This window comes from Podarcis pityusensis, assembly GCF_964106645.2.
Source record: "Podarcis pityusensis genome assembly, chromosome: 6".
In the NCBI taxonomy this organism is placed as follows: domain Eukaryota; kingdom Metazoa; phylum Chordata; class Lepidosauria; order Squamata; family Lacertidae; genus Podarcis; species Podarcis pityusensis.
This window is the reverse complement of record NC_138030.1, coordinates 55320711-55336175: the sequence shown is the minus strand read 5'-3', so window position 1 is coordinate 55336175 and position 15465 is coordinate 55320711. Positions and strand designations below refer to the sequence as shown.

The following is a 15465-nucleotide window of genomic DNA, read 5'->3' as shown; positions in this document are numbered from 1 at the left end:
CTATGTTAATTCCAAAATACCTTTGTTAGAGAAAGCGATAGAAAAGACAACACTCCTTTATTAACTATAATTCAGCTTGGAGAGTTTTTAAACAAGTTTGACTGCTACACTTCATTTTTCACAGCTCTTTCCCACTGCTAAGTCTGCTTAAAGAGGGCACTTTATGAAGATGGAGCCAGCCTGCTATTTTTCAGGTGCAACCTGGAGAATAAATACACTAACCAGCAGAGTGAATATCAAAAAGGCTATTCTGCAAGGCCAACTTACATTACCAGCCAGAGTGAAGTACTGCTTATTGTTACAATACAAGTGAATTTCTAACATTGCCTATAAAACTTCTAGGTTACAACACAGGCGTATTTCTGGTCAATATTCCAATCTACAGGGAGTTAGAAATTACGAGTGTCTACGTATCATATCAATCAAAAAGCAAATATGCCTAGGGCAATGCAAAAGTGATCAGAATTTAAAGATGTTGTCTACTGGAAAGGTTCCAGTGGTATCACAGTCCAAAACCAACACTCAGAAACACTTAAGCACGCACAGAAGCGCTTTGCAAGGATTTTCCTTGAAGTGTTACAAATGACTACAACTTCTACATTCATGTGCATCAGTTTCAAGTAAACAGGCAAACAGAATATCCCCTGTATCATCAAGGTTTAGGATCACTGAAATGGCACACAACACATTGGATCAACACCCAATCCAGTGCTCCTACATGTGCAGATAACCACATATGCCCACAGCATTGTCTCTGCTGGTTTTAATGATACAAGCTAATTTAAAATTAAAGTACCTCTTAAGAGGCCAGGCCAAGGACATCTCATCTGCCCATCACGGTAGAGTACTGGGCATAATTGTGTTCACCTTAGCAACAAAGGAACATTTCAGCATTTTATATATGTTCCCATTCCCAAATATAGCCCCAGCCAGCCTTGCATAGAGCATTTCTAAAAAGCATGTTCAGCCTTTAACTGACCTTGTTTCTTCAATGTTCTCTCTGCCTTTTTATCCAATTTAATTAAGGGTTTCTCGCTGCTTCTTGGTATTTCCTGGCTCTTCTAGATTACTACTTCATATTAAAAGGTAGAGTTAAGGGAAGAATAATGGATGGGAATTATTCTCAGTTTCCTCTTTACTTCTACAGGGCCCCATGGGCACAAAAGCTGTGCCATGGCTAAAGCAAACTAATGTAGTTATTAGAGAAAATAAATAGCCCTGCCCATGGAGGTAATTCTTAATGAATTAATACATAATTGATTTCTAGTTGTGGGAACCCCATCAAATTATTACAAATATTAAATATATGTTCGCCATATACAGCTATACGGCTTTTAAGTACACTGCTGCTGCAAAACTATTGTCAAAACAATTAATAAGGGATTGTTTTTGCTGCCCCATGCTATCATTTAAGAAGAAACATAGATAATAATTAAAGCAAAAAGCATAAGAAGTCAAGCTATTGACACTTCTACTACACAAATTCAAAATTTGTCCATTATCTCTCGTACTGGATTGGTACATTCCCTCCTCTGTTTATCCCTTCATTTTCCCTTGACAGCTTAGTTTACACAATTTTTGCAATGGCATATAAATTTACTACCTGTGCTTTCTTTTCTTCAACTCTGAAGCTAGTGACCTATAAGTCTTCTACACTTTAAGGTATTTAAGAGATCGCCTGAAGGAACAGCTAAGTAAATTTTGAACATTACTGATAGCTCTCCTGTACATAGTAAATCTGTGTTTAATGTAAACGAACATATTCTTCACTGGTTATAATAAACTAAAAATATAGGATAAGTTTAGCCAAAGTACTTTTTAGAAAGGGGTGAAAAGAATAAATGTTTTCATTTAATTATGTATTTTTCTACCATAGGATTATGTACATCTCATGCATCCTTGTCTGTTCTCACAGAAGACCAAATGTGTTTAGCTTTACTAAACCAAAGCAATAGAAGCACAAGTGCGCACATGCTCGCATGCATAAACACGCAGACACATACACCCCACTCACTCATCTACCTCTGAGAGAAGAGCAGAAATGGCACAAGATGGGTAATTGCCTTTCCAAAAGGTACTGGCCAATTTTACAAAATCTGATGCCATCAGTGATTCAGCCCTGCATAAAATTTCTTGCAATTCTTTTCTCCCTAAACCCCAATGACATTGAAAAAAATACTGCATTGCAGTATTTGCCAGTGTATCAGAGGGTATTCTGTCAGATGCCCCAAAGTCAAACCAAATAAGAAGGCATATAATCACATATAGTAAATGCCACACAATAGAGAAACTGAAAAGTGTGACAATGCTGCGAGTGCAATTAAATATTCAAGCTGTACTCCATACCCACTCTGTATCTTAAGGTCCTGGATTATGTACAAAAATATCAAGGATTTATATACTGCTGAAGTTACTTTATGTGGGTAATCATGCACAGCCTAGAACCATAACCTCTCCACAAGGTCATGCATACATAAGTCTTAATGTTACGTATGTAGTAATTCCTAACAAGCGTTCCCAGCGACATACTAGGCATTCAAAAGTTTTTAAAACATAACTTATGGGGCAAAACGTGTGGAAGATTGAAAAAAGAAAAAAGAAAAGGTATTACCAAAAAACAATTTATTAAGATTCCAGAACACTGAAAAAATAATCCATTGAAGTTTGAACTCTAGAGGTTTAGAACTCTTCTATGCCTATTAAGAACAGAATATAACCAAGCCCACCACTGGAAGCATCCTTTTGTTGTGATTCTTTTTTTGGTCACCCCTTTGTTGTGATTCTCTAATACAGCATGCTAGTTCTTCCTTTACCAACGCAGCCAAAAGAGGCAACAAAAAGAAAGGAGCCAAAGGAAAGATGTCCACCTAGAAGAGCATCTTTCTACGTAACATGCCAGTTTCATTAGTTATGTGCACTGCAATAGGAATAATTATAAATTAAAGGATGGAGTCAATATTTAAACAATCCATAACTATTTGTCCTGACTAGAATTTTGTAAACTATAGATATTTAAATAAAATGCTTCACACATCTCACCTGCTTTAGGTATCCAATTAAAGGTTCAGTGCAGAAACAATCATAAATAATCTGCTGGTTTTATATATTTTTCTTCTACAAAGGTTCTATTCATAAGCTTTTATGTCATCCAAGAAAATCTTGTGTGTATAAGCTAACAGTAAATAAAGAGCCACATATACATAGAAGCTATGGATATTACATCCATCTCTGGTACCAAAAATCTGATAGTTCAATGCCAATGAGATATATGTACGGAGGAAATGAAAATCTACACTAAAATTGTGTAGAGTAGATGAAAAGAGAACCCTAAAAAAACACCTACCAAAATGATTCAAGAAAACAATAGAGCTGTATGCCGATACTCTTTGAGAATGGGGAGGGAGACACTCAATAGTCTGAATGTGGAATGAAGATTATGAACATAATATTGCATCTGAAAATGATTTTTTAAAATTCATCAGTTTCCATATATGAACCCATACAACTTTCTTTTCCTATATAGCGACATGGTCAATTTCATCTACCCTGAAGTCTCCAAAAGAATTAGTTAAGGAATGAAATCCAAGCAGACTTGATTTCTCGTCTTTTAATCCTTCTAAACACTAGCATTTCCATTCTAACTGATGATTCAAATTATGTGCCAAAGAAAGGGAATGTGAAATTTGGCAAGCATAAAAGGTGTGCCCCTGTATTTCTGGTATGCTTCTCTTTTATCCTTGCCATACATTCCGGGCATATGCATCCTTAGCCTTCTGTATTATATTTACCATCACCTGCCAACCAACAAAGTCTTCTAATGCTTTACATGCCTATTACCTTCTTTTAAGAGATGCTATGCTATTATTTTGAGCCCGACAACATATGGCACCATAAAAATTAGCAACAGATACTTAAGTTTGTTCTTAACAGCCCCTAGCTTATATTTTTGTATTTTAAGTACTGCTTCACAAAAGACAGATAACGTATTGTGATAAAAGATCTGTAAGACTGTGGAAATTAAGTTGGGTAGGAAAAAGAGTAGTTTCATTATATTTGAAATCTGTGATTCCATGCATAAAGTAACTGACAGGCTGTATTTGCATTAAATAATGATTCCACTACAGAACCATGGCATTTCACAAAACACACAACGAACAGCACTTCCACATAAAAACCTTTACTTAGGGTAAGTTTGTGCACAGTTCTCACCCTGACATTTGATGAATACTCTAAGAGAGCATTTGCAAGTCTGCTAGTTCCATTCAGCATCCTGTATCCTTATAGTGTTCTGCTTCCCTTGCACCTTGTACTTTCTTGCACATGCAATTTCACATCAGAAATAAAATGGTTAAAGAGCCCCCACCCACCATATGCAGAAAAAGAACAGATGCAGAAAAAAAGGATTCTAGAAATCACTGTAAGCTTGAGCCAGAAATGTAATTAACACTTATTTATAAAGAATAATTAAAGTTGTGACTGCCACAAAGAACACCAAAGATAATTGAGGTAGCCCCAGAATTTTTTTACGCTGTTTGCAGTATTCCCACATGACTGCCACCTGCTCCCCCACTCAGCTTCCCCAATGCTCGTTTCCCCGGCAACCTTTCATTGGCTTTTCCTCCCAGCTATCGCTTTCAGTTCGGCTGCTCAGTCTAATCTTATTTGTTTTACACCCATCAAAACAAGCAGCTAGACAAAGAAATCCTATAAGAATAGGGAAAAGACCACAGCTTTGTTTCCCAGTTTATAATAAATATCCAGAGAGAGAAGAGGGAATGCCTGCAAAATGTTTAATTGAAACAAAAGTAGGAAGAATGAGGTGAATGTTAATGCCTTTTCCCTCCCTCCTGCTGCCCCCCACCTCCGTGATTTGCTCTGTTCTGAAAGATTCAAAAGTCCATATTTGATAGAGCCATTTTGCACAATCTATAAGGAAAGCACAAGAAACAGCAAAGGGGGTGGTGGGGAGGGGGGGGGGAGTAGAAAGAACAAGTCATGTAGTTTCTGATTTTTCTCTGCTGGAAGAACGCTCCAAAAATAGAAATACTACTATCACACCAATGGATTTAACTTCCTTCGGCAGAAAAGAAAGCACCCTTGTTTCACAATAGCGTTCGGATTCTACGGCAACAGTACATGCAGTCATTAGATTTCAACTTAGCAATCGTGTAGCACAAATGAAGATTAAAAGGTGTCTTGTGCTGGGGACACACTACAAAAGCACCGCGACTGTCAGCGGAGATCATCCAAATGCATGCTCACTGGATGAAACACTCAGTGCCACGACACTTGACTATATTTATATAATATTTGTACATACACATTACATACACAGGTGCCCCCATTAAAAGCCAAAATGACCTGTAATTTTATTTATGGCTCACAATCTGCCACCCTAAACAAGCATAATTCACAAGGCATACCAACTGCACTAAGCCTATATGGACAGTTTGCTGCCGGCATCCACTTACCATTTTCAAGCCATTCCACTCCATCTGTGATCACAAAGATGGACCCTTACAGCCCCGCACAGTGTCAAAAGCAAAAAGAACGTTATGTAAAAGCTGACATTCCTTCTTACAGAACTCCTGCCCAACGATGCAACAAATCGGCATATACTAGGCGCTGGTACACATACAAGCCGCCTCCTCTTTTTATGAGGTCATGACAGGAAACTCTTTGAAATACAATATGCAGCATTTACTGAAGCTCCTATAAATCACTCTCTTAAAAAAAAAGGAAGGAAGGAAGAAATACCATGCCTACTGCGCAATACACCAAACCAAAAAGTATCAGTCCCAAGGCAATTGCCTCCTTATTTTATTTTTTTCAAGGATTCCATTTTGCATGTGTGATGCCCGCGTGTGAATGTGGGGGAAATAACCACCCCAACCCCCGCCTTCAGCATTTCTGTTGGCCACACGCAGCCTCGTGCTGGAAGCCAGCCTTTTCTTTATTCCAAAAGAGAAATGATAATGACCTTAAAATGGCAAAGCACATTGCGGCTGCCCTTTATTAAAAGCGAGGCAAGTATATCAATGCGAGAGAGAGCAGGAGAGAGCGAGAAGGAAGATAAATGAAGGGAGAAAGACATTTAACAAGCGAGCCAGCGGGAGCAAACTAAACTCATGTGACAACACAGACTGATCAAAATGCAGACTTGGGGAAAGCTATATGTTCTATACACAGACTATGAAAGACTGCTGTAACAAACAGATTTTAAAAACTACTAATACCTACCATAACCATTCTTAATGGCAAATAATAGGTCTTGCAAGGCTTCAATTCCTCTAAGGATTTGATATGGTTTCAGGGAACTAAATGTGTTAGAATTGTATCTTTTTTTATAAATTAAAAATCAAAATCAAAAATCCACAAAACACACAGTGCTGTTGTAGGGTGCAGCAAAATGAGGAAAACAAAACAAAAACCCAAGCACTGTGATGAAGCCCCCTGATTTTAGAACGTAGCTAACAACTGAATAGAGCCTTGATGAAATTGGCTAGCAGCTTCTCCTTTTTACATCCATTTATGGGACCATCTGTCAGCTGAAAGCAAGATCCGATTGGCTAGGGAAACTAAAGGAGGCGTTGCAACATCAGGTGCTATTGAAATTAGCTACTGCCAGATTGACAATGTTAATGATTTGGTGACCTCTACAACAACAGAGACCAGATTTCTGAACTGCTGCTTGTGTCTAGTAATTAAGGGCCAGTTTAGGAACATCACACATGCATGGATTTTACCCACACCTCTTTCCCCCTTCCTCCATCAGTCACTCAGAGAGAGGGGCAGTTTCAGGCCACACCTTAGAGTTTCCAGCACTTTGACACTCAAGTGTTACACCTCAGCCATGCTCCACTGACTCCATCCTCTCACCTCTTCCATGCAAGGCTGTGAAGTCTAGACCATTTAAACCACCTTATCTTTCTCGACAGTTGCTTTCCAGAGAAATGCATATTTAATGATCTGCCTCTAGGCTTAAAAGATATGACAAAAACACTTTAATGCGAATCTTAACTGTATTTATTCACTGGTGCTATAGTGTTTAGTCTCTACGTAATTCCCGAAGATCTGCCCATAATAAAGGACGTTCATGTATTTTGTAAATTTGATTTACAAAATTACAGTCACGGGATATTTCTCAGGACAAAAATTTAGTCAGAATGTTCAGGTAGAAAATGGGGGGAGGGAGATTTTAGGGATTTGTTTTAGGGACTGTTCTGTTCTGGTTTAAGACAAAAGACAGTAATGCTTTTCTACACTATACAAGAGAGCATTTTTAAGTCTTGCTATGGTTGTGGAAATTTCTTTGCTTATTTGCATCTGAGAAAATAAAAATCACAAATGTGACACAAAATGTCACAAACTTTTCACTGTCCACCCACTTAGTGAAAACACTTTCGATAAGGATATTTTCATTTACATTTGCAATAAAAAAGAGTTTGTTTCCAAAACGCATTCACTATTCTTATGTTTGCTTTAAGCAGCCTAGTCTATAAACTAGAACCTGCTCATACTATAGCCAACTCAGATTAACAATTTTACACACACACAAAATATGCTCTCACTGAATGTTCTGAGCAAAACTATTCTGTGTGCGATCTGAAATTAGCTAAAATGTTTCCAAGCTATTAGAAACTGATTTGTTTGTCAGTTTCTAATGCAGCCACATCTGAGTAAAACACTACCATGGGCCATGCAGCATACACATCTTCCACTGAGACCACAATATTACTATACAATGAGCAAACATAACCCATAACGAAAATAAAGAAGTGAAAACTGAAATAAAAGCAACTCACTGAAAAGGAAAATTGTACACTGTTTAAATAACTGTAAGCTTCCCTTTTGCTTCTGGATCTGATTGCTGTCTACTTAAAACTAAGAAATTCAACTAACCCATTTCAAAACTTAAAAACATCAAGTAGTACGACGGTAGTGTAAATGGCTGGGCAAGAGGATGGTGAACCCCAACTGTAACATGCAAGTTTCATTTGTAATAGTGATTTTGAATTAATTTCTGAGGTTAAAAAAAATTAAACAGAGTAAAGAGATCCTTTCTCCATCCTTTTCTCCATCTCAACGCACTTCATTAGCCACCGTTTTTTAAATGTCCAGAATCATTATTCAGCTCTTTGTCTTAAAATACAATTGCAGATACAAGCATAAATTGGCTGTCTTGCCAACCTAAAAATCCATGCATTTTGTACAATGTGCACCAACACTGAGAACCACATAAGAAAAATATTTAAGAGAATTGAAATAAATAAATAATAAAGCAAGTGGGGGAAAAAACCACAAGGCAAATACACCAATGTCCACAGAGGCCTCTCTCTAAAGACAAAGGCAGAATCCTATTGTTGGGGCTGGGGAACAGTCTTATTATCAGATTTCCAATAGGACCATTCATCTTTCGGGGGGGGGGGGCTGACCAGTGCATCACCAGCAGTGACACAATTTGTAAAGCATCAAAATTTTCAATAAAGTCTCTCAACCATAAACCGAGAGAAGCCTCCAAGTGGAGATGCTATTTTCATGAAACCCCCTTTATCTCCCCCTCCCCCCAAAAACTTGACTCAAAATGCAGCTAATCCATTTTCAAAATGAAACCACACGAGTCCTTTTGCCCTCCCTCTTCTTCCTTACCATAAATGAGCAGTTTCTTGACTCATTAATGACAGTTTCCCTTAAAAGAAGTGATCTCATAGCACTGTGTCCCTCTCCACCATGCATACATCCCAAAGGTTGCGGGTATCTTAGCATCAGGAACCGCCAGCAAGCTTTCTCATACAGAGTCCAGATGGACTATACTAGAAGCCAATTCAGCGTTAATAACTACCTACACTGTGCAGTTAAGAAGGCTTGCGTGGCATAATGTCCTAGGCAACAGCAGCTGATTAAAACCACAAATAAAAGAGAATCCTGTTATCCAAAATGATTGATGGGAGGTGTTGCTTAAAAAAAGAAAAAAGAAAAATAAAGCGAAGGATTTCTATTCCCCCCCCCTCTTTTTTTTCCTTTTAAATCTCTCACTTTTGAGGATGGAATCTTTTCTAAACATATGGAGAAGAAGAAGAAAAACCAAACACTGCCCAGAAGATGTGACAAAATATTACCTCATTATTTAACAAAGCAGCACTAAGCGTCCTGGTGATTTCAAACATCTTGCCACAGATTTTGGTTTTAGAGAAACGGAAAAGAGAATCCTTTGCAAATCCAGTCCTCTATCAGCACAGGGGAAGTCAAATTTCCTGCACACAACAATGTTTTCTCCCTAGATTTAACACATTAAAACACCTAGTCAGTGAGCTGCATTTTCCCTCTTCGCATACAGAGCAGACTCACTCCTGTAACATGTACTGCTCTCTTTTGCCTGCTACTCCAAAGCATGGTTGTTACTTAAACTGTTCTTTAAAGTAACAGTTCACTCTCTAGCCACCAGGTGGGAAGCGTGGAATGATTCAAAATGAACATCTTGAGATTGCAACTGAACAGCTCCTAACTGTGGCTCCTTATACAAATAAAATGCCAAGTATTTATAAGGGACAAAGGTGTGGCTTGCATGATTGTATCATCTGCTTTGTCAATGAATCATGCACAGCTTTGGGGGGGGGGGGAATAAATGAGCCATTTCAAAAATTACTTACCAGGGTTCCCCCCCCACACCCCTAAGAAAACAAGGCATCTTAAATGAAAAGCCCCAATTACCACTTTTGAAAGGGTTTAGTAAAATGTTCATTAAACTTCAGCACTGTTCCCTTTGCTCAGTTTAGCGGAATTCTACAACAATCCCATTTAACTTGTCTAGTTGCTTGGAATACAGTAACCCTGCAATTTATGTGCATTTTACCTTGTGCGCATTCAGCTTTACATGGTTGGCAAATAAATAAATAAATAGGGAGCGGAAAGGGGGTGGACTTCCAGGAAAACAGACTTTGGCAATCCACCCACCATTGAATCCAATGTATTTTGACTACACACGATTTTGGCTTTAGATGCGATCGCTGGAACATGACCCCCACGTAAATTGCAGGTTTAGTGTAATGTTTGGATGAAAAATTTACAATGCCTACAGAAAAGCTGAGCATCCTAGCTTTTATGCCACTTGCAAGTTCTTGCTTGATGTTTATAGTCCTTGTGACTGAACGGATAAGCTAAAAGTGATGATTAAAATATTTTTTTAAAAAATCATCTCAGTGTCTTCAGTGTGTGATTTCCAGCTAAAACAAAGCACCCTTGATTTTAGGTTGTGGTACTGGGAACAAAACAGTACCTTTTCTAAACAACTGCAAGGCCCCGTTCAGCTATCTACAATTCAGATTTGTGTATGACATTTCATGGAGAATATAAACAAGATACAGAAGACTACAGGAATACTATATTTATTAGTAGCAGTAGTTGTAGTAGTAGCAGTAGTAGTACTCCATAAAGTTTAAAAGGACTGCTCTCCATCCCGAAGAGCTTAAAATCTAAACATGAGCTCAGAAAGACAGCAGATGGAATGAAGAGATATTGGGAATAATGTATGTTCATTCAGTTGCATATACTTCACCTTAGGCTGTGTACACATGCAACCCATTTGTAGCACCATATGTCAGGAGTGCTCTGATGGTGTTTCCTGCTTGGCAGGGGGTTGGACTCGATGGCCCTTGTGGTCTCTTCCAACTCTATGATTCTATGATTTTTCTCAATCAAGAATTGTCCTCGACATGCTGTTTTTGATCTACATTTAGTCCTGCCTTCCACAAGGGTGGGTGTGGTTACTTGATACACACTGGTACCCATTTGAAAACCCACCATTGTATACGCCCACCCACAACATCACTAGGTAAGTGTGGATACAATCCCAGTGATGCAGAATCAATGGTATTTTAATTTGGGCATGAAACAAGTTTTTCAAGAAGAGCTTTTCAAGGGCAAAAAATATGCAGCGGATCTAGACAGCATGTGGACTACGTAGAAAAAAGAACTTCCATCTCCATTAATTCTAGAATGTCATGTGTATGCAGCCTTAAGTTTCAGTAGGGGCTGGAGATTTCAGGAATTCTGTCAAAAGCTTAACAGAAAACATTATTTTTGGGAAAAGGACTAGGTAAGATTCAATACGAGAGAGTGCTGTAATGATCCAGTCCATATGTACTAGAAGACTCAACTGTGTGCTGTAATCTACACTTGGACAATTCATAGGAAGACGGCTTCTGAGTCCAATGAATGATTGCAGGACCTAGGGGACTGCTGAGCAAAAAAGTCTACAGGGCCTCTTCTTGGTACTTCAGGGATGCAGGAGTATGTGGCTTATTGCATCTAAACTATACCCCCTTAAGGAGAGACACTCCCCTTCCCTACTCAGCTATAACGAAGATTTCCATTTCCACCCCCATTCAGCAGGCACCTACCTAAGATGTAGCCTAGGAGGTTTCCAATTTTAGAATGTGGCTTAATAAGCTGCGATATGAATGAGCCTCACACACATACATCCACTTTGCTGCTTCTTTTGTGCAAGCAAGGAAAGAAGACAGGGAGTTGCTGTTAACCATAACATCCCAGGAGGAAACTATTGTCAATGGCCATCAAGAAAAACAGGCCCTGTTTGGAAGGCATTAACCATAGTTTAACATTTAGGAACATCTTCCAGTTCATTAGTAATGAATGGAGGCCAACTGCAAATACATTATTGGGCAAGCTTCATCGTTTCCACGTTTTTAACTTTGTTTACTAAGTACAAGTGAAACATGCATTGCTAAATTAGATCACTGAGACCATTAGAATTTTTGTTGATGCAAATATAAAAACCACTCGTTCACACATTATGAAAACCAACTGCTCTAAAAACACCTCACTACAAAAGTCAGCAGCCTAATACACAAAAGTCTCACTTTTAAACTTGGCCACAGAGTTAAGGTTTTAGCCAGCCCTGAAAACTAAGCAAATTTGGCACCAGCCAAATTTCAAGCGGGAGGTCACTCCTAAAGACTAGAGCCATTGCTGAGATCGTAGTTTGACAAGTTCAGAGGTGCAAATCTCAACTCAGCAGTGAATTAACAAACAGGGCATCTCCAGCAGATTGTAATTCCCAGAAAGGAATATACAGGAAGTGGTGGTTTTCAGCTAACTGGGTCATGTAAGTATTAGAACCTTAAAGTGAGCTCAGTAGCATATAGGCAGACAGCAAAGACTTTTAAGACACTCTTGCTGCAGCATTCTGCACCAGCAGCTTCTAAACAGTCTCCAAGGGCAGCCCCATGCAGAGTGCAATTCAGTAACCTAGTCTGGAGGTTATCAAGAGCATGGATTATTGTGGCCAGACTACTTCTATCCAAAAATGGCTGTTCCTGAACTTTTAGAAATTCATCAGATTCTGCAATTTTCTATGGTTTGCCCATGGCAAGCATTACAAATCCATCAGTTGGACCGTCAACCAGAGTAACCATGGAAAAGACCAGTTCAGAGTATGACCTGCCAATATGCCAGGGCAGTGATGTGTTGAGAGCTCCATGGTTGTCCTGTTAGCCATGATGTCCTGAGTAGGCACAATTCAGGTGGCTATGGATTGCATGTTGAAATTGCCCAGAACAACGCTTTGAGGTACTCTGGATAAGGGTCTTGAATTTAGATTAGGGTCCCATTCTAGTTTTCTGCTGAAATAGCCCCCCAATGTTTGTGGGTAAACAGCAGTGATGTGGAGACTGATTTCAGCAGAAAACTGGCTCAGAATGTTTGTTGTTTCTCCAAATGACTATTTTTTATTGAATTTATATACCACCCTATACCTGGAGGTCTCAGGGCAGTTCATGGAATAAAATCAAAATATAAAACCACAAAATACATAATCAAAATAAAAACAACAACCCAAAAGCCCCTTTCGTAGTCTGGACTATACCATATTTAAAAGGTCTGGAATGCACCGATGCAAATTTATTAGTATTTTTATTATCCTGTTTGTTAAGAGCACTGTTTTATAATAGAGCCAAACAGCAAAGGGAAATGACCAGGTTAAGTACTTATTTAACACATAACTAATGTCAACATCTTTTTTTCCTGGTTAGTCACTGCCAATGTAGGCAACGTCAGTGTATATATGTTTTTCTTATTGCCCATATGTGCATCTCTGCACTTACACTGATTCACCAATATCGAGGTCCATGTGGAACTCCTTGCCGTATTGATTTGGCTTTTCACTTTCCTGAAACATTTGGTGTCATCTGTAAACTTGGCCACACTGCTGATCACCGCTGACTACAGTGCATTTATAAATTAATTAAATAATTCTTAATCAGATAGGTCAAACAGGCAAGTCATTGTTTGTTTCTGTATTTCTCCAACATTAATACTGTTGTATGTAATAAAACAAAACAAGCAAAATTAATAATGGTCCTAATATAGATCATTGTGCAACCTTATCACTAATCAAGTTACCTCCATTATAAAAACTATCCCCATTTTCTCCTATTTTCTGCCTCTGGAAAACCAGCAACACAGTGGCAATCTAAACTGGGCTACTGCTCTTTTCTCAATACAGTGGTACCTCGGGTTACATACGCTTCAGGTTACAGACTCCGCTAACCCAGAAATAGTTCTTCAGGTTAAGAACTTTGCTTTAGGATGAGAACCGAAATCGTGCTCCGGTGGCGCGGCAGCAGCAGGAGGCCCCATTAGCTAAAGTGGTGCTTCAGGCTAAGAACAGTTTCAGGTTAAGAACGGACCTCCGGAACGAATTAAGTACTTAACCTGAGGTACCACTGTCCTAATAAATCTACTCAGGTGACTTCGATTTTTAAAGGCTAAGTATGAAGGTACAGAACACTGAAATCCAGGTATATGAAGGGATGCATCCAATTAATTGTCCAAGCAGAACAACTTTCACTTGTGCAAGAGGATGCTCACTCTCTCCTCCTGCCCCTGAGCCCCCACACTCACCCAAATCTGCTTTGGGTTTCTCTTCAATCCTCCAAGCAGATTTGGTGGTAGGGATGGATACCTGGGAGAAGGCAAAGTTCCATTGTGCAAGCAAATTTAACTCCCCTCACATAGTGACTTAGTTAGATTCCACACAGAGAATTCCAGACTCTACTGTGGTGGTTGAAGAATATGTCTCCTAATGTTATCAAAATGTAGTACAGTTTCCTTTGAGAGGCATACCCTCACCTGACACAATTAGTATTTCCCAATGAAATAAATGATGATCCCAATCATTTTCTTTTTCTTCACATAAACATCACATTTCTTCCTGCCTGCTATTACTATTTCCCCATATTTACATTGAAAATAAATATATCCCTTTTCCAAGGAAGTATTGATATACACATTTTCTTCTGTTCAATTAGGTCCCTCTGTTAATCTCCCGAACATTAATTTTAAAGTGTAACTTTAAAGCATAATTACTGTTTTGAATAAAATGTTCATGGTTTCCTAGATTTTCAAGATTTTTATTATCCTGTTTGTTAAGAGCACTGTTTTATAATGGAGCCAAACAGCAAAGGGAAAGTGGAGGTGAGCAGACATAAGACACATTTTTAAGAAGCCGAAATCCCCAGAGCGAAACGCAGCCAATCAATATCAAACAACTGACATACCACCATATGCCGCACTGCACACCAGACCAACGTGACTGAAACAGATCTCCAACAAAAAGAGCAGTACTCTCATTTTCAATCCATTAGTGAAGGAAGAAAGCTTTCATGTGCAAGGAGTCAACACTACAGATCAGAATACGACTACACACCTTTCTCAAACCCAATTCAGATGTTATACGGACCCATCAAATAGTTCCTCAGCTTCAAAACATGCAGGGAAGTACGTGAACACACCTAAGGTGTGGGCAAGGAATGAATGTGTCAAATGCCATCCTGTACCACATTATGAAATAGAAATCCTGTTAAGATCCCAAGCTAATCATAAGTTATTTAAAAGATGTACTGAAAACTATGAAAACCACTTTGAAACGACAAAATTATGCAGCAACCACAATTATGTCCTACATAAACTAGTACAGTGGACACTCGGGTTGTGAACGTGATCCGTGCGGGAGGCACGTTCGCAACTTGCAGTGCCACGTCTGCGCACGCGCGGGTTGCGATTCAGCACTTCTGCGCATGCACAAAGCGCGATTTAGTGCTTCTGTGCTGAAACCCGGAAGTAACCTGTTCCAGTACTTCCAGGTTTGGTGCAGTGCGCAACTCAAAAACACGCAACCTGAAGCGTCTGTAACCTGAAGTATGACTGTACAGTGGTACCTCCGGTCGCGGAAGAAGAGGAGTTTGGACTTGATATCCCGCCTTTCACGCCCCTTAAGGAGTCTCAAAGCGGCTCACAATCTCCTTGCTCTTTCTCCCCCAGAAAGGGATCCATTCCGGAGCTCCTGTTGGATCCCAAAGTTTCTGCAACCGGAGGGACTGCTTCTGCGCATGCGGCGGTAGAGCACTTCTGTGCCATGTGCGCGTGGTGAAACCTGGAAAAATACTT

At 39.2% G+C, this 15465-nt stretch overlaps 1 protein-coding gene across 7 annotated transcripts in view; it reads right to left on the bottom strand.

Moving 5' to 3' along the window:
- The window catches only part of ELAVL4 (ELAV like RNA binding protein 4), a 96436-nt gene that overhangs the window by 70662 nt on the left and 10309 nt on the right, over window positions 1–15465 (bottom strand). For 2 of the 7 annotated variants that reach the window (XM_081009509.1, XM_081009511.1), the window contains exon 1: window positions 8650–8781. The exons of 1 other annotated variant lie outside the window; for it this stretch is intronic. In XM_081009509.1, coding sequence (XP_080865635.1) covers window positions 8650–8766 — 117 coding nt within the window. In that variant the 5' untranslated portion in view covers window positions 8767–8781. Of the gene's footprint in view, window positions 1–4209; window positions 4496–5471; window positions 5833–6240; window positions 6476–8649; window positions 8782–9119; window positions 9359–15465 lie in introns of those variants that run through there. 4 more of the 7 variants (XM_081009513.1, XM_081009515.1, XM_081009514.1 and 1 more) reach the window with 4 other exon arrangements.